This window comes from Candoia aspera, chromosome 1, assembly GCF_035149785.1.
Source record: "Candoia aspera isolate rCanAsp1 chromosome 1, rCanAsp1.hap2, whole genome shotgun sequence".
NCBI classification, from domain to species: Eukaryota; Metazoa; Chordata; class Lepidosauria; order Squamata; family Boidae; genus Candoia; species Candoia aspera.
In genome coordinates, this window is record NC_086153.1 from 169397653 (window position 1) to 169423063 (window position 25411).

General features: G+C 38.2%; 1 protein-coding gene across 20 annotated transcripts in view; it reads left to right on the forward strand.

The window, feature by feature from the left end:
- LRRFIP1 (LRR binding FLII interacting protein 1) overlaps nucleotides 1-25411 on the forward strand; it is a 98259-nt gene that overhangs the window by 68309 nt on the left and 4539 nt on the right. For 16 of the 20 annotated variants that reach the window (XM_063317860.1, XM_063317865.1, XM_063317866.1 and 13 more), the window contains 3 exons: nucleotides 2328-2420; nucleotides 2942-3083; nucleotides 3874-6979. In XM_063317860.1, coding sequence (XP_063173930.1) covers nucleotides 2328-2420; nucleotides 2942-3083; nucleotides 3874-5795 — 2157 coding nt within the window. In that variant the 3' untranslated portion in view covers nucleotides 5796-6979. Of the gene's footprint in view, nucleotides 1-2327; nucleotides 2421-2941; nucleotides 3084-3873; nucleotides 6980-9361; nucleotides 9412-10680; nucleotides 10796-11807; nucleotides 11888-20146; nucleotides 20233-23116; nucleotides 23222-25411 lie in introns of those variants that run through there. The other 4 variants (XM_063317878.1, XM_063317881.1, XM_063317880.1 and 1 more) reach the window with 3 other exon arrangements.

The following is a 25411-nucleotide window of genomic DNA, read 5'->3' on the forward strand; positions in this document are numbered from 1 at the left end:
GAATCATTCCCATGTTGATAAGGTGCCCATGTCACCTTATCAAACGGAATTCAATGAGGAAGTCAGTCCATTGTGGATGGCAGGCTATTGGCATGAGGGGCTTATTTCAGAGAATAGTCAGTTCAAGGAAAGTAATTTAAAATGCAGATTTCTCATCCTATCTGTTGGAACTGAGAAATGCCACTTTGACTCTACTAGTTTGCAGCTTTGATAGCAGGAGGCCATGTGATCATTTGCCCAGATAGTGTGACAGTCATCGAGGTGAAGCTTGGTCAAAGATGCTTTGAATGGAAGTCCTATTTCTTTTTTTCTTCTTAGCCTTTGTCACAGAACAGTTCATAAAGGGGTCTTTGAATATTTAAGGATATTGGCTGAGCAGTCTACAGGTGACTTAGCTCCGTAATTCTGAAGTATTTTGAGAAATTGTAACCAAGAGAAAGTTGCTGGAAGTGGACCTATTCACAGATAGCGTCAACAAGAAGTTGCTAAGAATCCTGACCTGTTTTCAGCAGCTAAGAGGAAAAATCACTAACTTTTCTATGCCAGAAAACCTCTTTACAGGTTTTCCCCTCAGACAATTCTGGTAGCACCAGATTGGGCTCACTGTTGTATCTGTGGTTTGTGAACATGTGGATGTTTCCCTCTTGGGAGCACCCTCTTCAGCAGAATTTCTGTCTCAAGATTCAAAATATTATTTGGACCCAGGATGGCCTCTGTTTTCCTGGGTTGATGGGTATGTTGTCTTGGCCTGTAGGTCAAGAGATGGTGTGGAGCTTCATGTATCTGTTCTCACTGAGTGTGAATGATAGCCATACTGTTAGCACTATGTGTCAGTGCCTTATTTGAAGAAGCTGGATGAATCCATCAACTTTAATCCACTGCTGTAATTTAGACAAGTATGCATCAGCTGGTGCAATGTGCATTATCAGAATTTTTACTGGTCAACTATAGAAACAAATGTTGCTTTGAAGTGTCTCTTTTCTTAGAGGAGATAGTGCATATTTTGTGTTTCCATACTTCCTTGGATAGTTAGGGATTGTATTCCTTCTGTTTCTTTCATGCATTCACTGTATCTCAGCTGTTAATTTTGTTATAGTTGAAGTCAAGTTCTCTGACTGAGGGGTTGCCTCCTTTCAGGGAAGGACCAAGTTTTTGCCTCTGCCTTCTTTCCAGTTAGGTCCACCCTACAGTGAAGCGAATTAACAAAGGAAACCTGTCTTTCCATTCCCTATCAGCATGTTTAGAATTCTACCCTCTAGCAAGGAGAAAATCTATCCTTCAGCAAGGATAGATCATCACAGCTCTCGAGACCATCTCGAAATAGAGTTCAGGAATTCCTTTGATGCATGTTATCGACAAACAAGGCATGCTAAAATGAATTGTGTGCACAATATCTTTTAAAAGTGTCTGAAATTGGTCAGCTGTTACATTCCCAAGCATTTTTTAAACGGGGGGGGGGAGGTTTTTTTTAGGATGATGATCCTAAAAAATGATCCATTTCACTCCTACTGTGTGATTAAAATAAATCCTTCTCTTAGAGATTTATTATCAAAATGACTGGTAGCTGAGCAAGTTAGGACTATTAAGCTGCAGACCAGACTTCCTCAAATTTTTTTCATCATCCTCAAGAGCAAGTAATCTGAGCAAATAACACTTCCACATGATCTGTCACTGGATCATACTGTGTTACTTAGCCTTCAGCAGAAAGAGTTTGAATGGTTTCCTTTTATAATAATATAGTTAATACTTGTCCTTAAAAGTGAATTCTAGGTTTAGCATGTTTCTTAGTATAAACAGCAGAACTGCAAATTTAAAAACCTTTGGTCATAAAGTCTTCAGAGCAGAACTAAATATTATTTTTGTTAATATTCAACACATTACATTTGCATCACACATAATGCTTCTCAGTTAAATTGCAATAACTGGTAGGCTAACTGTAGTAGTAATAGAACTCAATGGCTATCAGAGTGGAAGAAAGAGCTCTCTGTTGCAATTCTGAGTGGTATTGTTAGAGAAAACCATAAAGCCATAGCCGTAAAAAGAGAATGTGAGGAAATTTAAACAGAACTCTGGCTTGCCTTGATAAGCTACTGACAGAGCATTTGGGGAAACCATTTTTAATGGAAATTGAAACATGAAACCCAGCTATTATTATCTATTAAGGGAAATTTCTATATATAAACCTTCCTTTTCTTCTTTCATGCAAATCTATTAACTTGTGGATCTAAAACTGCTGATTCTTATTGCTAACTTTCCTAATCTTTATTTTTGTTCTTGCTTTTCTCATTTTACTGTCTTTATCTTCTGCTTGTTCCTTAAATACTTAGGCATTAGAAAGGCAGAAAGTTTTCTTTGATTCCCTAAGAAGTGAGCGAGATGATCTTAGAGAGGAGGTGATTTTGCTGAAGGAACAATTGAAGGTATGATGAACAAACAAACAAAAAGTATAAAGTATAAAAGGTAGTGGTAGTAAGTAGTAGTAATTTATTTTTGTGTACCAGAAAGAAGCCTTCCTTGGGTGTTGCATTGTTTGATGAACTGATTCTTAAAAACTAGCCAAGTGGCACATCATTATTTTCTTATTTAATTCTATGCTCTCACTATGTTGTTCTTGAAGCTACATTTGAAAATTAGGAACAATTAACGTTGGATAAAAGCACATTTCTAGCTACTGGAGTGGAACCATTGGTCATGTCATTTCTGTAGCCCAAAGCTATGTTATGAATTGTTTTCACTTAGGACACTAGCATAATCTCCTGCTGATCACCTCCTGCTGCAAAAGTTTTAGCACTGTTATCTAGTTATTTCTTATATCTGTCTTATATTCATACTAGTCTCATACTGTGCATTCACGTGCTTTCATTATCCCAGATTTCAGTCTTTGCAAACATATTTTACATAGAACTTAATGTTATAAATATACTTTGTTTTGCATTCACAGCAATATGGAATAGTCCCCAATTTAGGAGTAGCTACTAATGGAGAAATCTCTGATTGTCTTGTTAATGATGGACTATCAAATTCTTCCAAGATTGTTTCAGAGACTAGTCATGCCTCTAAAGTATCTGAGGATTGTACAGTAGGTAAGTATTTGCATTGCACTAAGATTTATTTTCATTTTTGCTTGAAAATGTTTATAATCTAACAAATGATACTCTGCATGCTTTGTACATGTTAACTTTTTCTAAATGCAATGACCACTTAAGGCCATTACATTTTTTTTTAAATGTGTTTTTAAAACAAAATAATTTAAAGATAGCTTATCTATCTACCTATTATTGTAAATTTATTTCAATATATTAAAGCATAATATATTATGTATATATTATGTCTATATTATTTGTAGTCACTGACTTTGCTTTGGTTCTGAGCAGTGTATAGGAAACCGTGACAGTATATTAAAAGCACTTGAAAATTTAAGATTTAGGTTGTAATTACCACTTTAATATTTATTAATTACATTGCTGTTCTTAATTATTAATCAATTAACTATTATTTATAATTCTTATTTAGTAATTACATTGCTGTTCATCCCAACTATATATTTCCATTAACACTGTTTTGATTACTTTGCGTATAAATATATTTAAATTGTTGGCTATATTATATTAAAAATAAGGTTAAAAACAAGAAATTTTGGTTGGAACAATCCACCTTCAGTAAGACAAATGCAATATGGTGATGCTTCTTTTTTTTTTGTTCAGATATTTTAAGTTATATTCCTCATTTGCCTTCACATAATTGGCAAAAGTGGATACTTTTTAACATGTTACTAATTCTCTCTTTCGGGTTTTAAGTGGGAAGGTAAGTGATAGCACACTTAAGTAATCTATCTATATTGTGGTCCCTTCAACTTTTTTAATGATCTTTTAGGCAAAGCAAATGAAGTGGACATGGAAAATGAGATTTTGGAGAATATGGGGAAAAGAGAAATCTTGCAGAATACTGAGCATGAGGAAAACACAGAGGACACTAAGGATCAGGAAATTATCCTGAAATGTTTGGAAGTAAAGACATTGCCTGCTGATGAAAATGTAGAGACAAAGAAAATCACTGAAGCCAAAGTTAAATCAACACTGAAATTAAATAGTGGACTTGAGGATCCTGTAAAAAGTTACTCAGAATGTATCCCTGAAGTTGTTTATTCCCTTGAAAAAAGAGATGCAGTTGAATTAAAGGTTGAAGGGGCCTCACCAAGTCATATTACAGAAGAGAAAGTGTCTGATAGAAATGTAAATATCACTCATAATCAAAATAATGTTGCAGATCCAGGTATTGAGATTAATCAGGAAATACATGCCAATTTAGAAATACCTCCACAACAGCAAAATAAAGAAAAACAAATAAATACTGTAGTTGATGAGGCAGAAGGGAATAGTGAAGTATTTTGGGAAGCTTTAGATTTTGTAAATAATGGTCACATGGCAATTTCTACTTCACCAGAATTGGTAGAAGTTATCCTTACCAAAGCCTCCAGTATTGATCTTAATATTGAACAGTCAAAGAATGGGGTTGTTGAGGGAGATTTAAACAACGCGTTTCTTAAAAATGAACAAAACGCTACAATAACTGCTGAAACAGAAGGGCCAAAAATGGAAATGTGTGGAATTAATGAAGAGAATTGGGCAGAAAATACGGTACAGCAGCAGGAGGACCAAGTAGTAGATTCTGCAGAAGAACAAACAGGAACACCGTGTATTATGAAATTTACATTGGATGAGTTTGGAGAGGAACAAGAACCAGTTAAAATTGAAGAAATCCAGTCACCATCTTCAAAGCATGATGCAGCTGTTGGAGAACAAAATGAGCAAGAGATAGGAGCAGTTAAAGAAAATGTTGAAGACATTAAGGTGATTCCTCAAAGAGAAGTGTTTTTGAGGGCAGTAGATGCACATTTAGATTCTGAGAAAAAGAATGATGAACATACCATGAAAGACATTCATGCAGCACATGCTCTTGTAGATGATATAAATCAAAGTGAATGTCAGACCCATGAAGAAGCAGATGCAAACCTAGAGAATGATTCCAGCCATAAAATAAAATCAGATTGCATAGGTGGAGCTCTGGTTGATATTCATATGATACATGAAGAAGTTGCTGATGATAGCCACATAGAAGACTTGTCTGCAGGAAAACAGAGTGTAGACAAAGAAGACAAAACTATGAAAGAATCTGCTGTAACTGCAACTATAATGAAAGAGGATACTGAAGAAGTATGCACTGGGAACAAAGAAGGTAAAAACAGCAGAAAGCTGCAGGAAGAAATTCACATTATTGTGCCAGATATTGAGAAGGTTGCTTGTTTCAAGTCACAGAAGACTGAATTCATCGAACAAAAGAAGGAGCCTGAGAGTGAAGAAGTAGTTGTAGAAGAATATCATGAGGCCTTAGATTTTGATGAGTCTTCTTTTGGAGAATTGAAAACTTCTGAAAGGAGAGAGAGTCAGACTAATAAAGATAATGAAAAGGTCAAAACCAACCTAATCTCAACAGATGCAGTTGGATCTGAGGCTCTTGTGGATGAAAGTGACAGTATTCAGCAGATGAAAGAACATAAATTTGAAGAAGCTAAATCTGTGCAGATAGATTCTTCTCTTTCTGAAACAATAAAGTCACAATGTGAACCACTGGAAGACACAAATAAATTGTTGGATGAAATCAGTTCAAAACAAATTGCTAATTATACATCAGAACAGTTAGAAAACCTGGAGAGCGCTGTTAATGACAGTCAAGAAGAAACCCAGATGTATAAGAAGGGTAAAGGTAAATCTCGAGAAGACTGCATTATATCATAAACTCAGAACTGGGTCATTATTCCACATTATGCACCAGCCATATGTTAAGTTAAAGAGCAAAAGTACATTTTTAATTTTAAAAAAAGTCAAAAATTCTTAATTCATTTGAAAGGAAAAGTTCTACCATTTAATTAATGTCATTCTTTAAATAACTCTGCAAACTAAACTATATCAATAATGTATGCATGTGGAGGCTACTTTCCGTGTCAGATTTAATTACAGTCTATTCAAAGCTATTATGCAAATTCCCAGTGAACTGCTTTTTCATATTCCATCAAAAAGATAATATAGTACTTGTTCTTTAAGGATTTTAATGAATGGTAGGATTGGAAAATTCTTAGGAATTATTAGGATACATGCTAGCTTTTTGATAAAATGTCACCAATCTGATACATTTATATTTGATTTCAGGTTGTTATAGCTTCATTACTGTTACACTTAATGAACAAAAACGCAAGGTCAAAGTTGAATGCATAATAATAATGAAATTATGACAATTTGGAGAAAAGTAGTAAGATTGCACTGTGTATGTGTTTCACACATTTCAAATTAATATCATTTCTATTGCCAAAGATATAGATACAGATCACTATAAGAATTAGATGAATATGCAAGTAAAAGATACCATTTGCTACTAAGAATCATATACGATTCAATTATATGCAATTCAGTCTTTTCTTACCAAATCAAGCCCTTATTGGTTTGAATCAGTGGATTTAACTTAATGTCAATGCAATTGATACATAAATGACATACTCTTGATCCAATTTAGTATTTAAAGTTATTTCTCTGTCTCTTTCACTGTAATGTATGTATGTTTATGTATTATAAAACTTTCAGTTCACATTATATTTAGCCTTTGTAGTAAGTAATGTTTACTGCAAATTGTAATATATCTATTTTCTTAAAAGTTAGTATCATTTGTTCTCTGTGCATTGACTTGCAAAGAAATAGAGCTAGTTGAATGTAAACCAGTATTTTCTTGTATTGGAAGATCTATCCCTTTATTTCTGCTGGAATATAAGCAGTCTTGATTGTCTCTGTGGTAACAATCTCTATTTAAATCACAAGACCAAAGGTAATAGCTACTGCAGTTTTATGCATAAAACTCCTATTTAACACACTGCCTTCTTTAAGAAAAAGACTTAATAATGGCTAAAATAAATCTGAAAGTTTTTCATTTATGAGCATATTCTAACTAGGAACATTTTTACTGAATAAAATCATTTTAACTTCTGTTTTAGTCTCTTAAAATTAAAAGATAATGCAAACTCTAAAATTTGTAGAGCTATATAGCAGTGTAACCGTGTATAACACAAAAATATAAAAACATATTAAAAATATGGCATAGTATCAAATGTATATAGTGGAAATAAAGTTTTATATCTTAAAATGTCTCTTCTCATTTGTTGGTAAAATTGATTTAACTAATGCTTCTAATATTTTGTGCAGCTGCCATTTCAGCAAACCATATACATATTTTTAAAGAGGTATTAATGAACAGATTGGTTGATAATTATTGTTCATTCCCCGTGCTGAGAAATGTATCTGTAAATAAGCATCCTATCTTTTGGGATAAAAAAGAGATGGGGGAGAGGAGAGGAGTAACTGTCATGGGAAAAGGTTACTATTTTATTTGAGATGGTTATACTGTCCAGTTGTTTCACTGAATTGGTATATACTGTACAAGGCTGGATTAATGCGCATTAGGCAGCGGTTCTTTGATAGAGAACATGTTTTTGTAGAAATTCACAAAGGTAAATGTAAGCGTTCTATACCCTCAACATCATTCATAAGGAATTCTTATTTATTCCTTAGTTTCATGATGTATTGTTTTCTTTTACATGTTAATTTTAAAAACTAAGGTATCTTACATCTTAGTCTTAAGGTCTAGTAGCCATACATTAAAAATACATTTTCTTCACATCAAAGAATTCTCACACAGTGCCCAGCTGTAAGGAATCACCTCACAAAAAAGTCCTCTCACATGATTTCCACCAGATAAATTCAATTTTTATTCCATTCAGTAAATATGTAAATTCTTTAAGTATTAACTTGAATTTTTGTCAGTTTCTGAGTTCTCCGTGTTGCTGGATTAATTAGTGTGAGATTATCACAGAAGTGTCCTTTTTTGCAAGGCACTTGTATTTTTTCATAATTTTATTATGTTATTTAGTCAGAGCCTTCTAAAATACTGAGATGTTTACTATTTGCAGCAAAAATAGTAAATTAGGGAAAAGCCTGTTAATGACTCTCCTAAATGAATGTGAAAAGGGCTTGACCTTCTAATTTTATAACATAAAAAGGATGGATGTTCTGTATTCAGCTCCATGGAGTGAACCATCTGGCTTCACAATCATTTTGTCAGAATGGGATTCTTGGGTTACATCCAGTTGTGTTCATCCGAACATTTGCTGGTAAAACAAATTCATCCTCTCCAGATTCCCTGTGTTGGATCCAAACTGTCAGGGTACCATCCAAAACAAATTATCTGAACAGAGGAGTTAGGCAAAGAGAGGAAGACAGCCTTAACCTTTGAGTTGGAAATCCTGTACTCAATTTAGCTGCTGCTTTTTTTTTTTTAAAGAAGGTGGACATAACTGGCTATGAATGTGGTATTGCCCTTTCTCTGAAGGAGATTTTTAAAAAAGAAGAGATTCTTGTGTGTCCTTAAAGTGGTTTGTGAGAGAATGCTGATTCCCTTTAACTTACATGTTTGGGATCACTTTATAATTAATCTGTATCAAATGGGTAACATTTCACATTTTAAAGTAAAATTTATGTTTTGAAATCTAGAGTTAAACTTTCTTTTAAGTTGAAGACAGTAGCAAATCATTTGGGATTCTTCTAGACTTGAAAGATTTATATTTGACAAGTCTTTTAATGTGGAAAAATCTAAAACCATCATGTGCAAATGTTGGATTACAGTTTATGAAAAGTATTAGAGTTTTTAAACTGTCTAAATGTATCAGTATGTAGGGCTGTGCAGTGCTTTGGACTCACGCTCCAAAAAGGGCTCTGTGCTGTGCAGGAGAATGAACAAATGCGCCTGTCTGCAACATCTGAAAGCAGATGCTCCTTTTCCCAGAGTTGTATGGCTGTCCTCTGCGGTGCTGAGCGGTCCCACGAAAGAGCTGTGGCAGACAGGTGCTGCATTCATATCCCCACATACCTTGAGGCCCCTTTTGGAGATGACATGCAAAGTGTGCCCAGTCCAGTTATTGTGTTGTAAGATTAATATTGTAAATTCTATGTATTTGAACAATAAAAGATTTGTGAGATTTTTGTGTTCCAGTGTTTGACCATAGAATACCTGCATGCTAACCTACAGTAGAAGATAGCTGCTTTGCATGCTGCTGGATGCTTCTGCTGAAGTGACAAGCATGCGTTGTGAGATTGGCATAACCTCCCTTGGCTGAAAGTCCCTTCCCAGCCCTGTCTGTGACTCCATTTACTGTGGTACGTGCATAATTACATTCATCATTTGCCCCACTAACTGTCGTCATTCCCTTTCTTTAAAAATCTGTAACACATCAAGTGTTTTGTGTCCTCTTTTTCTTTTCTAGACATTAGATTAAAAAGACTTCTGGAGGAGCGAGAATTTTTACTTGAACAGGTAAGCAAGGGACAAATACTTCTCTATTAGTCTGTTGGGTATACCAATGGTTGGCCTATAAATTATATTACAAGCTACATTTTTCGTGATGAGTTGTCTGAAATGGCTTTGCTGAGATTTTTAAGCTAGAGGCAAGTTTAATGAATATTAGGCTGCATTAGCCTGGGATGTAGTATCTTACCATGAATCAAGTATGCAATAAGAAGTTTATTTTCCTGGTCCTTGTCTTTTTAAAATTATGTCTAAGCAAATGCTAGAAAGAATCCCCCGACCCTTGAAAGGAAAACCTACACGCATGCTCCCCCTTACCCCAGTATGTTTCACATTTGGTAAGTGCTCAATTATTCTATCCATCCCTCCCCAAGTACAGAAACATCTACGGGAAGCAGCTATACTTTACTATCTGGCTATTATCAAATCAATTTTGTCTTTCTGCTGTGTTCTCTAATTTACAAGATTGAATATATTGTATAGGTTTAGCAATTGGAATTTGGATGCTAAATAATGGGGGCCTTAAAAAATCAGATGCTTTTGTGTCTTTATTTTAGCTTCCTCCACCTGCCTTCACCATTCCTTTGTGCCACTCCCCACCAAATGCCATTTTGAGAATGCAGCAGGTATAGGAAAGGCTCATAGCATCAGCCAGGATCCTTACTCCCTTCATCCCTTTTTCCATGGCTTTTAATTAGTCTGCCTGAGGAGCAGTTTTAAGAAGTTAAAGGTTTTGGAACTATTGCAAGAGTTTGGTTGACATAATGTAGTTATTAGCTCTGAGGATTTTTAAGATTAAATACAAGATATTGTATTATATAGAGTATTAAAATCTCTGGAGTGGAGGAGCAATGGCAGAATATGAAGCTATCTGTTAGATGAGGTTTTTCATTTAAAAAGATGTGCAATGTATTACCACAATCTTGATAGCTGAATTTGGCATCTCCAAAATCTTTTCTGTATTTTTTGAAAGGGAAGGATGTTTAATCATCATTATTCTTCACCAAAATGTTAGCAATGTCTCCTGCATAATCTGAAAATCCTCTTCTGTTGCTTTATAATCTCTTCCCCACCCATGCACTATTCCATCCAAAAATAATTCAAATCTTGCAGAAATATATCAGTTTAGGAAATGCCAGCTGCCAAGCTTTCCTCATAAAAGTGTTCTTTCATAAATCAAAATAGAGACACCAAACAATCTCTTTAAAATTCTAATGATTCTATTCATGTATAATTTGGATCATTTCTCCTTAGATTTATTTTTTTTGTGGCTTTCAGATTAAAAAATTAAAAGCACAACTGGAAGAAAAACAGAATAGTAAAATTGAGAAATTACATTTGGAAGATGGAGTCCTAGAAAATGGCACAGACATGCATGCGGTTGATCTTCAAAGTAAGGTTAATCCCCGGGTTAAATTTTTAAAATTTGGTACTTAATTTTCTCTACTTACAGAATGAATATATCAAATGAAATAGGCCTCTTAGTTACCTCATGCAGAGGTATAATACCTTTTTTTTCTGAGCTGTCATTCTGAATCCTTACTGCCTGAGCTAGTTGTACACTAAGTCAAACTTAGTGGGAGCAACTATTGTAACATGATGTCAAATGGGTGACATTTCTTATCAAGTTAAAAAAGTGAGAAATGCTTTTTCTGAAGGCTAGTTGGTTGTATACCCAAAGTTGGCCTTTGTAGAAGGGAAGAGAAGCTGTGTCCTGCCCATTTGGGTGGGAAGAGTGGCATAAGGCAGTAGAAAAATTGCAATGGTGCCCAGTTCACCATATTTGTCCTTTTAGAAAATAAATATGATGGATGGCTGCATGCCAATGCTTTTTTTCAAAATGTGCTCAGTCCTGCTGCTGTGGTGGCAGGGGGCAGGAGTGGGCAGCAGCATAGGGAATAAAGGCTGATTAAGAGTTGGAGAGCTATAGTGCACAGTGGCAATCATCCTCATTAATTTTACTTCTGGTAATTTAGTACTTTCTGACTGTCCACGCTGCCAGTGGCAGTTATTTGACCAAGATACAACTTAATACACAATCTCAGAATTCCAGATGTGTCCACCAGTGAGTCCCAAACATCAAGAAGTGCTCCTTCTATTCCAAAACAGCCTCCATCCAGCTGAAAATTTTTTCTGGGAGAATGGGGAAAGAGGTGATCTTGGTTCATTTCTATTCTCTTCAGTTCCCCATTCCTTCCCTCTCATGAAAATCTACCTGAAAGGGCTGGGAGAATCCTGTCAAAATATGGGGGAAGTACAACTGAAAAATGAAGAGGGAGGAAGAACCATCTGCTGGTGGGTAACATCCTGAGCTGTGGGATTTAATGTTAATGGATATTGCAGGATAGAGCTTATTTGAGAATGATTTTGATGGCAGACATGATTTTATGTTATTATTTATTTAGGAGATGCAAACAGACAAATCAGTGATCTCAAATTTAAGCTTGCAAAATCTGAACAAGAGATTACAGCACTGGAACAGAATGTAAGTTTATGATAGTCTTGATAGTATTCTTGAACTGCCTGGTTAGATGCAGTTGTTTGTATTTTTTTTTATCTAAAAGTGTTAGAGGAGAAACCTAAGCTGTCTCAGCTCATTTGCTTCAAAACCATTTTCCATGAAATTAGTAGATATTGTTTAATTTTTAATTCTAAATATATTAACTGAATGATAATGTATGATCATTGGTATTTGATTCTGTGTTCTAAAGTAATTTATGGTGAGTTGCCATATTGCTGACAACAACTTTTGCAGTGTACTGTATACAGATCCAACCAGGCAAGAAGGCTTCTGGATCTGAAGGGTTGTTCATAGAATGGGACAGTTGGAAGGGACCTATCTAGTTCAAGCCCTGGCCCAGTGCAGGAATCTACTGCATCCCTGATAGACAGCCATCTGTCTGTTCTTCAGTACCTTTAGAAAGAAAAAGTCCACCACCTCTTAAGGCAGTCTGTTCCATTGCTGAATAGCACTTCTCATTAGGAAATTTTTCCTGATGTCTGCCTAAAATCTACATCCTTTCAGACCCATTGTTTCTAGTCATCCAGAACAGCTTCAGACAAATCTATGCTGTCCTCTGCGTGACAGCCCTTCAGATTTTGAAGACAGCTATCCTGTATCTCCACAGTCTTCCTGAGTTAATCATGCCCACTCTGCCAATAATAAAAAAGAAGGTATGGGGGAATGGATCTTTCTAAGTTGTGGCATCTTAGCTTTTGGATCTTCTTTTAAGAGACAAACATTGGGATTTACTCTTGTTGTTTATTCATTCAGTCGCTTCCGACTCTTCGTGACTTCATGGACCAGCCCACGCCAGAGCTTCCTGTCGGTCGTCAACACCCCCAGCTCCCCCAGGGACGAGTCCGTCACCTCTAGAATATCATCCATCCTCCTTGCCCTTGGTCGGCCCCTCTTCCTTTTGCCCTCCACTCGCCCTAGCATCAGCATCTTCTCCAGGGTGTCCTGTCTTCTCATTATGTGGCCAAAGTATTTCAGTTTTGCCTTTAATATCGTTCCCTCAAGTGAGCAGTCTGGCTTTATTTCCTGGAGGATGGACTGGTTTGATCTTCTTGCAGTCCAAGGCACTCTCAGAATTTTCCTCCAACACCACAGTTCCAAAGCATCTACCTTCCTTTTCTCAGCCTTCCTTATGGTCCAGCTCTCGCAGCCATATGTTACTACGGGGAACACCATTGCTTTAACTATGCGGGCCTTTGTTGTCAGTGTGAGGTCTCTGCTCTTAACTATTTTATTGAGATTTGTCATTGCTCTTCTTGCAAGATTTTGAACAGTTCAGCTGGGATGCCGTCGTCTCCTGCTGCCTTGTTATTAGCAATGCTTCTTAAGGCCCATTCAACCTCACTCTTCAGGATGTCTGGCTCTAGCTCAGTGACCACACCGTCAAAGCTATCCCCGATATTGTTATCCTTCCTATACAGGTCTTCCGTATATCCTTGCCACTTTTTCTTGATCTCTTCTTCTTCTGTTAGATCCTGGCCATCTTTGCTTTTGATCATAACCATTTTCTTGGTTTTCTCTTCCTTTGGGATGTATTTTGTTGCTGCCTCCTGAACAACGTTGCGAACGTCTGTCCGTAGTTCTTCTGGGACTCTATCTACTATCTACTAAATCTACTATTTAAGTCCAGTCCCTTAAATCTATTCTTCACCTCCACTGCATATTCCTTAGGAATATTAGTGAGCTCATATCTAGCTGATCTGTGGGTCTTCCCTAATCTCTTTAGTCTGATCCTAAATTGTGCCATAAGAAGTTTGTGATCTGAACTACAGTCAGCTCCAGGTCTTGTTTTTACCGACTGTACAGATGTCCGCCACCTTTGGCTGCAAAGGATGTAGTCAATCTGATTTCGGTGTTGTCCATCTGGGGAAGTCCATGTATAAAACCATCTCTTAGGTTGTTGGAAGAGAGTGTTTGTTATGCAGAGCGAGTTGTCTTGGCAAAATTCTATCAGCCTATGTCCTGCTTCGTTTTGTTCTCCCAGGCCATGCTTACCTGTAATTCCAAGTGTCATCTGACTGCCCACCTTAGCATTCCGGTCTCCTGTGATGAAAATAACATCTCTTTTAGGCATGTTGTCCAGTAGGTGCTGCAGATCCTCATAGAACTGCTCTACTTCAGCTTCTTCAGCATCTGTGGTTGGGACGTATATTTGGATCACTGTGATGTTAGATGGTTTGCCCTGAATTCGAATTGAGCTCATTCTATCGTTTTTTGGATTGTATCCAAGCACTGCTTTAGCCACTTTACTATTAATTATGAAGGCTACTCCATTTCTTCTGTGGTCCTCTTGTCCACAGTAGTAGATCTGGTGGTCATTTGATGTGAAGTGGCCCATTCCAGTCCATTTCAGTTCACTGACGCCCAAAATGCCTATCTTTAATCTTGACATCTCACCAATAACCACATCCGATTTGCCCTGGCTCATAGATCTTACATTCCAGGTTCCAGTGGTGTGTTGATCCTTAGAACATTGGATTCGCCATTCACCACCAGCACCGTCAGCCGCTAGCCGTTCTTTTGGCTTTGAGCTAGCTGCGTCATCACGTCTGGGGCTAGTTGAACTCCTCCTCTGTTCCTCCCCAGTAGCATTTTGACCATCTTCCAACCTGGGAGTCTCATCTTCCGATGGTATACCGACAGATCTCTGGTTGTACTGATCCATTTAGTTTTCACGGCAAGAATACTGGGGTGGGTTGCCATTACCTTCCCAAGGGACCACATTTAGTCTGACCTCTCTGTCATGACCTTCCCGTCTTGGGTGGCCCTTCACGGTTTAGCTCATGGCATCATTGAGGTGCTCAAGCTCCAGCACCATGGCAAGGTAACGATCCTTTGCTGAAGGATCTTACTCTTTACTCTTCTAGTTCCATCCAAAGAACTTCTTTGTTTCTGTAGCCATTTCCATTTCAAATCAGTTGTTAATCTATTTTGTATATTATTCTGATGTGCACATTTATTAGCTGGTGTGTCATATATAAAAGCTTTCAGTAACCAGAGTACTTTGTGTTGGCTTTTCTACTGGTCTTGAGGTGCTGTCCAAATTGTGCTCAACAAATACAATCAAAAACATGTAAGAACATATTATCATGCCCAGTTTGTGGCAGTAAAGACAGAGAAGCAACTTCTCTGTCTTAATTAGCCTTCAAGCAGAGTTTTTCCAAGTGATTAACGAGAAAGCCATGTTGAAATCATGAAAGTTTGCAACTTAACTGAGCCAATTTCAAACAAAATGACTTTTATTTCTTCTGCCTTTGATGCTGGTGTTTGTAGTAAGTATGCTTGACAAAAATTACTGAGGACTGGAGTGTTTGGGAGATTTCTTAAAAGCTGAACCCCACTGTTAGCCCTTTCTTGGGCAGTTTTGGGCAGCTGTTGTGGAGTTCTGTGATGCTTGGGAGTTGGCATAAACCCCTAGCATATTTCCATTATTATTATATACACAACAATGTGAAATCACAGCTGCCAGTCCTTCAGCTGGTGTTGGCCTTCATTTGCATCGAGTTCTTCCCAAGAACCTAGGATGTCATAATGTATCAGCATAATATACATGCAGATCCAAGCAGTGTGGCCTTCTGTAACTGACAGATGGAAATTTTGTCAAGGTGCAGATTTTCTAAGTGCCGTCCAAGGTTTTTTGGTATGGCACCCAGCGTGCAGATTACCAACTGGGACCATCACGGCCAGTTTATGCCATAATCTTTCAACTTCGATTTTTGGATCTTGATATTTTGTGATCATCTCCAATTCTTTGTCTTCTGTTCTACTATCCCCTGGTATTGCCACATTAATTATCCACATTTTCTTCTTTTCAACCACAGTTAAATCTGGTGTGTTATGCACCTAGACTTTATCAGTTTGTATTCAGAAATCCCACAATATTTTAACCTCATTTTCAACTAACTTTTTCAACTATATATTCCCACCAATTTTTCATTGCTGGCACGTGATAGTTTTTACAAATGTTCCAGTGAATCATTTTGGCAACTCTGTTATATCATCGTTTATAATCAGCTTGTGTGATCTTCTTGCATGAGCTGAGTATATGATCTACTGCTTCTTTGCACAATGTGCGCTTTGAATCATTTGATGATTTTTCAGTTCTGGCCTTGATAATTCAAATAGCTTGCTAAAATCAATTCTTGAGCTTCATTTATTTAACGTTCCAGTTGTAAGCCATTGCCAGGTTTTATCTTTATCCACTTTCCCCTTGATCTTTTGTAGAAATTGACCATGTAATGTTTTTCCTTGCCAGCATTCTGTTCGTGTTTTTATTACATTATTTCAATATTCATGTTTTGTTTTCTGTATGTTCAGTATGTCCCAATTTTTAACTTGTATCAATGCTTGTTCTTGGTTGTCTTTTACATAATCAGCCAAAGCATGCTTTTCTTCTTCGGCAGTTTGTTTGACTTGAAGTAAACCTCTGCCTCCATTTCTGCTGGGCAGGTATAATCTATCGGTATCACTACAGGGATGTGAAACATAGTGAATAAACATCAGTTTCCTTGTTTTTGGTCCAAACTGTCCAATTCAGCTTGTCCAGTTAATATTTCCAGCAGTGTTTTGTGTCATAAGTATGGGCCAGGTATTGATGGCTTTGATGGTGTTTCCACCATTCAGTTTTGTCTTTAGCAATTTTCTCAATCTTTGGATATATTCTTTACTAAGCACATTTTTAACTTGCCCATGCTTGATGTTATCCTAATGTCCAGGATACTTGTAAATTGTTTTTTTGGCTTTTGCAGTTCTCCAAAACCATTTTATCAATCTTTTGTAACTCTGCTTTTTCTTTTATTTCCTTTCTGTTATTTTTATTATTATTATTATTCAAATTTTGTTACTGCCCATCTCCCACAAAAGAGGAGATGGGCGTTATACTGGAAGGATGCTATTTCCTTCTAAATAATCTTCGATGTTGTCTACTATTATGCCAGTGAGTAATTTAAACACTGTAGGCAAGCATGTTATTAGCCTGTAGTTTCCTGGTGTTGTCCCTTTTGTTGTTGTTTTTTGAATCAGGTAAGTTTTGCAGGTTATTAACCAGTCGCTGATGTCTCCTTTATGCAATACTTCATTAAACTGTGTAGCTATAATTGGCTGTAAGCTAGTCAGATATTTGAGCCAAAAGCCATGCAGTTGATCATTTCCAGGAGATTTCCAGTTTTTAATCCTTTAAACTCTATTTTTAACCATTTCTGCTGTTATTATTAGTTCTTCCATTTGATTTTTACTAAGTTCATCATCAAATTCTTTTATCCTTCCAGCATTTTTATTATAGTCTTTTTAAGTTTCCCATAGATCTTTCCAAAACTGTTGTTTCTTCTTCTTCTTCTTCTTCTTCTTCTTCTTCTTCTTCTTCTTCTTCTTCTTCTTCTTCTTCTTCTTCTTCTTCTTCTTCTTCTTCTTCTTCTTCACGACAATGATGATGGTTGGTTAACCAGGTATTTAGGATTTGGCATTTTTATCCACCTATCGAGTCCTTCCCAAGGACCTAGGATAGGCAGATGTTGTTTGATGGTGTTAAAGGTATCGTCACGGGATGTAAGCTGTTCAAAGTAAAACTGCCTTTTGCAATTGACTGATGGTGATTTTGTCAGTGCTGATGGTGTTCAAGTGGTGCTCCAGATGTTTTGGGATTGCACCCAAGGTGCCTGTTACTATTGGTACTATTATTGTATTATTAGTAGTATTATAGTATATTGGTACATTATTATTATTCTTATTAATAATAATAATATGGCTGCCCATGTCACTGTAGTGACTCTGGGTGGCTAACAACAGATTAAAAACAGCATATGAAATAACAACAAAAACCAATCAATATATAAAATCTATAATGAGCACCAAAGTAAAAATGAACCTAATAAATTAAGAACTCTAAACCCCATGTCTGGGAACCCATCCCAGTTTTTAAAGCTTTCTGAAAAGCTGGCAGGGTCAGGGCTAATCTAAGCTTGAGGGGAGGATGGACAGGGATATGGTGTTCCAAAGGGCAAATGCTGTGACAGAAAAGTAAATACTCTGCAGAATAGTAAGGTCAGATTGTACAAGTCGATTGGGTCCAATTCCCTTCTCATTGCCAGAATCCACTAAGTCATCCCTGACAAATTGCCACTCAGCTCTTGTTTGGCAACCTCCAACATGGGGAAATAACTGTTCTAGACAGACCATTCAGCTGTTTAACAGTTCTTACCATCAGGAAATTCCTCCTAACGTTCAACGTGAAGCACCTTTGTTCAATTTCCATCTTTCAGTCCTTGTCCTACACTCAGTTCCAACAGAGAACAGATCCACTACTTGCCTGAGACAGCCACTTAGATACAGGTGGACTGCTATCCTTTCCCCCTTTGCAAATTACACATGCCCGGTTCCTTTCTCTCTTTGCTATAGGGCTTGGTTTCCAGGCCCCGTGTCATCCTGGTAGCTATCCTCTGATCCCACTCCAGCTTTTCCATCTCCTTTTAAAAGTGCAGTGTCTACCTTCTTTGATCTAGATCCAATACTTCTGTTAATGCATCTGAAAATTGCATTGGCCTTAATAGCTGCTTCATTACCTTTCTAGCTCATGTTCATCAGACTAAGTGGGGAAAAAAATTGAACACGGGGGCTTTCCCTCTTTATCAGGATTTCTGGGAATTTTTTTTTTAATCTAATAGTTCCATGGCCTGAAAAAAATTATTAGCCAGTCCTCCTATGTTGATGTCATCTGCAAATTTGAGAAATATCCCTTCCTTTCCATTTTCTAGGCTATTTATGAAGATATTGAATAACATTGGGCTAAATTGTGGTAGGATATAATTCTGATGAATAAATAAATACTTCCATCCAAGAATGCTTTATAAACCATTTGCAGAAAAATTTGCAGACATCATTTGGGTGAAATTATTCAGTATAGTATTTTCTAATCCAGATTAGTATATTGTATGAGACTGGACAAATGCTTTATTGAGGTCAAGGTACGGACTGCCAAAAGTCCGTGTGTCATCAAAAGAGAAGCAGTCAGCGTGCATGCACATGTGCCTGTCTGTTTACCATCAGCTCTGATTCCTTGCCCAGCACAGAGGTTGCACTCGTGGGTTGCAGTCTCACTGTCTTCATTGCAGGCTGAGCTTTTGCTTTCTTGCCTGTGCCCCTGCAGGCTTAAGCTGTGTGTTTGGATCCCTCTTGAGTTACTAGGCCATTTCCATTTCCCCTTTTTAATTCTCAGCTGGTCAAGGGTCTTGTTATTCATCCATTCAGAACTCTTAAAGCTTTTCTCATTTTTCCTCCTCAGGAATAATTTGGAATTGACTTTGTGGAATCTCACGTTTCAGGATTGCCCATTACTTTTTAATTTGTTCTTCCTTCAGAATTTCAAACCATGGTATATTGCTCAACTTCCATCTCTGTGTGTTAAAATCTGCTTTCCGAAACTGATTTCTTGCAGTTTTTCCTTCTCTATCTTGAACTTCAATATAGAATCATAGAGTTGGGAGGGATGTAACATGTCATCTAGTCCAACTCCCTGCACACTGCAGAATTCATTGCACCATCCCTGATAGATGACTCTCCAGCCTCTTATTTGAAAACCTCCAGTGAAGGGGAAGTAACCTATTCCATTGATTGACAGCTCTTACTGTCAAGAAGTTCTTCTTAATGGCTAATCTGTGTCTACATTCTTGAAGTTTCATCCCATTCGTTCTATCTTACCCTCTGGAGCAAGTGAGAATAAGTTTGAACCCTTTAGAGCAGTGCTTCCCAAACCTGGATAAATTACCCAAAATTGGGTAAAAGTGGTTTTTCTTTGGGTAATGACACACAAAGGCACTATATTTGCTTGAAGTGTTTTACCTACATTGGGTAAAAAAGACTTTCTGATAAGCAGTTTTGGGCAATGAACGAAAAAGTTTGGGAAGCCCTGCTCTACAGCCCAGATAACTGTCATGTCCCTTCTCTTCTGCCAGCTAAACACTCCTAGACCTTTTAACCATTCCTCATGGGACTTGGTTTCCAGTACTTTCACCATCTTGATAGCGCTTCTCTGGACTTGTTCCAGTTTATTAATATCTTTTTTAAACTGGGGTGCGCAGAACTGAATGCAGTACTCCAAGTGAGCCTGACCAAGGCAGAGTGGAGCTGAATAATCACTTCCCATGATCGTACTCTATGCTTCTCTTGATGCTCCTCAAGATGTCATTGGCCTTCTTTGCAGCTGATGTATATGATGTGATTGCTTTCCTCCAGGGTGCCTTTAATTCCTCTCTGCTGGTCAGGAATAGGATCAGAAGAGCTGGCCCCCTTGTTTCTGCCCTTCTGAAAAAAACAAAATTGTAAGTAAGAGAGACTTCCCACTTCTAGCTGAATTTGTTACTCAGTGATGATCCAAATTCTCCCTTTTTTATTGTGACCTGCACTCTGGAGAATTAGTTGAGTTGATGTGAGAAAGCATCAGCAGTTCACTTTTGTTTGGGAAAGACCAAACAGAATGTTGGTGGTGCAGTTTTTCCTGTTTACCCCAGTCAGGGGTAGGAAGCTCCCAAACACCCCTCCCATCAAAATGGCCATTTGGGCTCAATTTCAGTTGTGTGTGTGTTTGTGTGTGTGTGAGGCTCAATATAAGGATAGGAATTGTTCAACATGTCAATTGCTCTTATCCTAGCTCCCATCCCCTCCCAAAAGAGAAAATTGCTCCCCAAATGACAATTTGGGCCTGATTTGTGGGGAGGAAGTTTGCAAACATTTTTGCTAATCTTTTCATTAAAACCCTGAAAAAGCAGGCTGAAATATTTTGGGCCTGCCTCTTCTAGATATGTCCCCAAAGCATTGGGAGACTTCTTGTCACCCTCCAACCGTTCGTCACACTGCCTACCCTATGTCATATAATACAATTTAAACTATATTTTATTAAAGAAACAATGGGCAATATTTATTTGTTTGTTTGTTTGTCGTATTTCTCCACCGCCCATCTCATATATGATGACTCTGGGTGGTTTACAAATGATAAAAATAACATGTCACTAAAACAACACAGTATAAATACAATGTAAATACATACAAATATAAATGTAAAATACAAAATATAAAATATAAAATAAAAATTCGAGATGGCAAATAAGTAATCTTGTGAGGATTTTCCCACTGTAACTGTAGTGCAACATCTTCATGTGTCTGAAACCATGCCTCAAAATATTACAAACCACATAGTAGCCTGCATTGTTTTTGGCATCTTTTCTGGGAAGCACAAATCTGTTTTAGCATCAACTTGTAACCCTAAAAGGAATTTTTGTGTGATGTGATTTAACTGACTGCCTGTCAACTCAGCAGCCCTCTTGCCAACTTTAAGAAAATATTTTAGTTGTTGTCAAACGTCCCCATGTTTGAGTTTTTCCTCTCAGCCAGATTTTACAGAATTACACCTGTAATTCTGACAGGCTTCCCAAGATCTTGCTTGTTTGCCGTCTTAAACCAGATTTGCAGTTGCATTCATTTTGCCTGACTTCCAGGAATCTAATACTTAAGATTAGCTAATCAACATCTGCACCACCTCTTGAACGATTTGGTGTATGTTTGGCAGCAGACCGTGTGTGTCCAGATTGTCCTCTTCTGAGGGAAGAAGATGGAAATCAGCTTCATAGATGGATGATATAGCCATCCTTTGGAGTCTTGGGTGGCAGAAGAAATCACCAGTTTGCTGGACCATTAAAACGCCCCCTTCCCAGAGTATTATCTCTGCATGCAGAACATGCCTGTTTAAATCTTGTTCCTACTCTCCCGATTCGATGAACCTTAACCCCTAAGGGTCCAGGTTTGCAGAGCATCATCCCTGGAGAGCCTGGATATATTTTTAGTAAAGGTGTCCCAGCCACTTAGCATTGTTGAACTTCACCTCCCTAGATGTCCAGGGTTACATGGTGAGTTCACACATTTGGGACAACTGAAGAACAGAATGGAAATACCTCTAGCCATTATCTCAGTCCCTGAGTATCAGAGTACCACAGTCTGTCTAGGGATGTGGCAGAGTGGCAGAGTGGATTTGCAGAGGGGTCACACAATGGCTTCCCCATCCCACTAAGCTGTGAGGGAGGAGCAGGATGCTCAGTATAGACTCCAGAGTATTCTCGCTTGCTTATGTGTATATCTCTCTGTACATATGATGATTCTGATCCTGATCAGAGCTGGTGCTGTTATGATGTTTTATTTATTCATGCAAGAATCAGTTACACAGCAGGCAGTGCTTAGCTTAAAAATATTTTTTTAAGTTCTTTGAAAATAAAACTGTTACGAACCCAATAGGAATGGGTTTCTGTATGATGATTTCTGATTTCTGTATGATGTTGGGTAGGCTGTTGCTTTAGCTTGCTGGCTTTGATTAGTAACTGCTAATTGGAGGTTGAAGGTTATCTCTCTATCCCTTTAGTTGCATTGCATTAGCTCACCACCCAACGGGACTTTTTTTAAAGGAACCTCTGTATTCACATTTGTTCCTGCAGTTCAGGAGTCTTTGATTAGATTCCGTGAACTAGAGCTGTGTGGTGTCCCAGATGCAATTCCAAAAAGGCATTTCAGAGTACTCAGAGGCTCAAACCTATTTGGGAAAGATATGGTTGCTTTAAGGAGTTTGATGCTATGTCTGTACATGGATACTCTGAAGCAACTTTTGGGAACCGAATCCAAAGCAGCATTGCACAACTCAACTGCTGTGTTCTCTCTGCCTCTGACCCAGTGGTTTCTTCCGGGAAGGTTTTGTTTTATTTTTTTAATTATATACATCACCCTGTTTGCAGTCTTTTTGCAAATTGGCTGCCATGTTGGTAGCAGGCCAACATGGGCTGCTGTCTTACTTATATTCTTGTTTTTTGGGATATAAAAAAGGAAGCAAGGAACTTATTCCAAGTTCTTCTCAAGTTTATACAATTCTAATGTTTTTTCCTAAGCTTGAAGTAAAACATGTTTTACAACCTGCATCCTTCCATGTTTGCATCAACATTGTCATTTTTGGGGGGAGCCAGTTACTTCCATAGGCATCTTAAAAGCAGTATTTTTAAAAATTTTAAATTATGTTTCAGTGTTAGAGCTAGGATTATGTTTAGGGTTTTGTTTTATTGAAATTTCATTTTCTGTATAGTTTGCCTAGAAAATCCTTTGAAATGAAGATGGAGTAGATATATTTTAATGTAATAAAATAAATGATAATTTCCTATCATGTTATACCAGGTACTACGATTGGAAGGTCAAGTTGTGCGCTATAAAACAGCTGCAGAAAATGCTGAAAGAATAGAGGATGAATTGAAAGCAGAGAAACGTAAGCTTCAAAGAGAGGTAATCTGCGTTACTGTGTAATGTTGAATGAAATATTCAGAAAAAGATTCAAATAAAAGATTTGAGTAAAAATTTAACATGAGAAATAGGAGACTAGATTAATTCTTTCTGTATTAAATGAAAACAAGTATTACAAAGTCTCTAGCCATGAATAATGTCCCCAAGATGACCTTCTGCAAATAAGAATATTTTATATTTCCTTCCTGCTTGTGCCAAACCATTAAAAGCAAGCCTTTTTCAGACACTAAATAAAGGAGATAAAGCCTTTCTTCCTTTTAGGAAATGGAATCCTTTAGTCCTCACTTGTGGTTCTGGAGAACAAAAAAAATTCAAAAATTACTGAAGAAAAAAAAAGAATGAAAAATAGATATTGCCATTTTTTTTATAATATGCATCCAATAAATGAATGGAATACTGTAATTACAGCAGAATTCAGCACTAACACCATTTAAAGCTATGTAATTTACTAATAATCTCAAATTGTCAGTCCCTTCTCTGTGACAAGTAGGACTTGGTTGTTCAGGAAAAGCTATTATTTATTTATTTGTTTGTTTGTTTGTTTATTTATTAAATTTATATTACTGCCCATCTTCCCCGATAGGGGACTCTGGGCGGTTTACAATAAAAGCAATAATAAAAACATCTAAGCTTCAATCAAACTTTAAAAACATAAATAAGATATAAATATAAATATAAAATCCAGGAGGAGATGGAATCCCAATCAATAGGGGGTGCTATGGCACCAACCACCCCTAGGTGGAGCTATTACCCCCCCCCCCCCCATCTCATGCAAGGTGGCAGAACCAGGTCTTCAGTTTCTTCTGGAATGCCGGGAGCGAAGAAATCCATCTCAACTCCGGGGGCATGATATTCCAAAGGGTGGGCGCCGCTGCAGAGAAGGCCCACCTCCTGGACCCTCCCAGATGTAATTCCTTTGTTGATGGGGTCCGTAGCATGCCCTCCCTGCCTGACTGGGTGGGGCAGGTCAGTGTCATGGGGATGAGACGGTTCCTCAGGTAGCCTGGTTCCATGCTATGTAGGGCTTTAAAGGTGATAACAGTTTGAATTGGACCTGGAAGCAAACTGGTACCAATGCAACTCGCGTAACAGTGGTGTCACATGGGCTGATTTTACAGCACCAATAACTGTCCACGCTGCCGCATTCTGGACCAGCTGAAGCTTCTGGATACTCTGCAAGGGTAGCCCCACGTAGAGCGCATTTCAATAGTCTGTGTGGGAGATGACCAGGGTATGAGTGACTGTTCGGAGGGCATCTTGATCCAGGAACGGGCGGAGCTGGCTCACCACCCAAAGGTGTGCAAAGGCCCTCCTGGCCACGACTTCCACCTGCTCTTCAAGCAGGAGTCGCGAGTCCAGGAGGACCCCCAGGTTCCGCACTGGTTCTGAATGGGACAGTGCCACCCCATCCAGAATCAAAGATGACAACTTCCTGGGAACTGAGGGGCCATCAATCCACAGCCACTCCGTCTTGCCAGGGTTCAGTTGAAGCCTGTTGTTCCCCATCCAGACCCCTACAGCCCCCAGGCACTTAGAGAGGGTGGAGACAGCATCACTTACTTCACCCGGGATGGAGATATATAACCGGGTGTCATCAGCGTATTGATGATACCTCATCCCGTGGTGACGGATGATCTCACCCAGCAGTTTCATGTAGATGTTGAATAGGAGAGGAGAGAGAACCGAACCCTGCGGCACCCCACAACAGAGGGGTCGAGGGGCGGATCTCTCCTCTCCTATCATCACCGATCGGGAAAGGCCCTGGAGGAAGGAGGTGAACCAGCACAAAGCTACACCGCCCACGCCCAACCCCCCGAGCCGCCCCAAAAGCCGCTGAGAGATCCAAGAGAGCCAGGATGGATGCACTCCCTCCATCCCACTCCCACCAGAGATCATCTATAAGTGTGACCAATATGGTCTCTGTCCCATATCCCTGCCTGAAACCTGACTGAAAGGGGTCTAGATAATCCGTTTCACCCAGAATCCTCTGGAGCTGCAGCGCAACCACTTTCTCAACTACCTTTCCCAAAAAGGGAAGGTGGGAGACAGGGCGAAAATTGCCCAGTATAGTAGGCTCCAGGGATGGCTTCTTGAGGAGGGGGTGCACCAGCGCCTCCTTAAAGGCAGCCGGAAATACCCCCTCCCTCAAGGATGCATTAACCATCGCCTGGA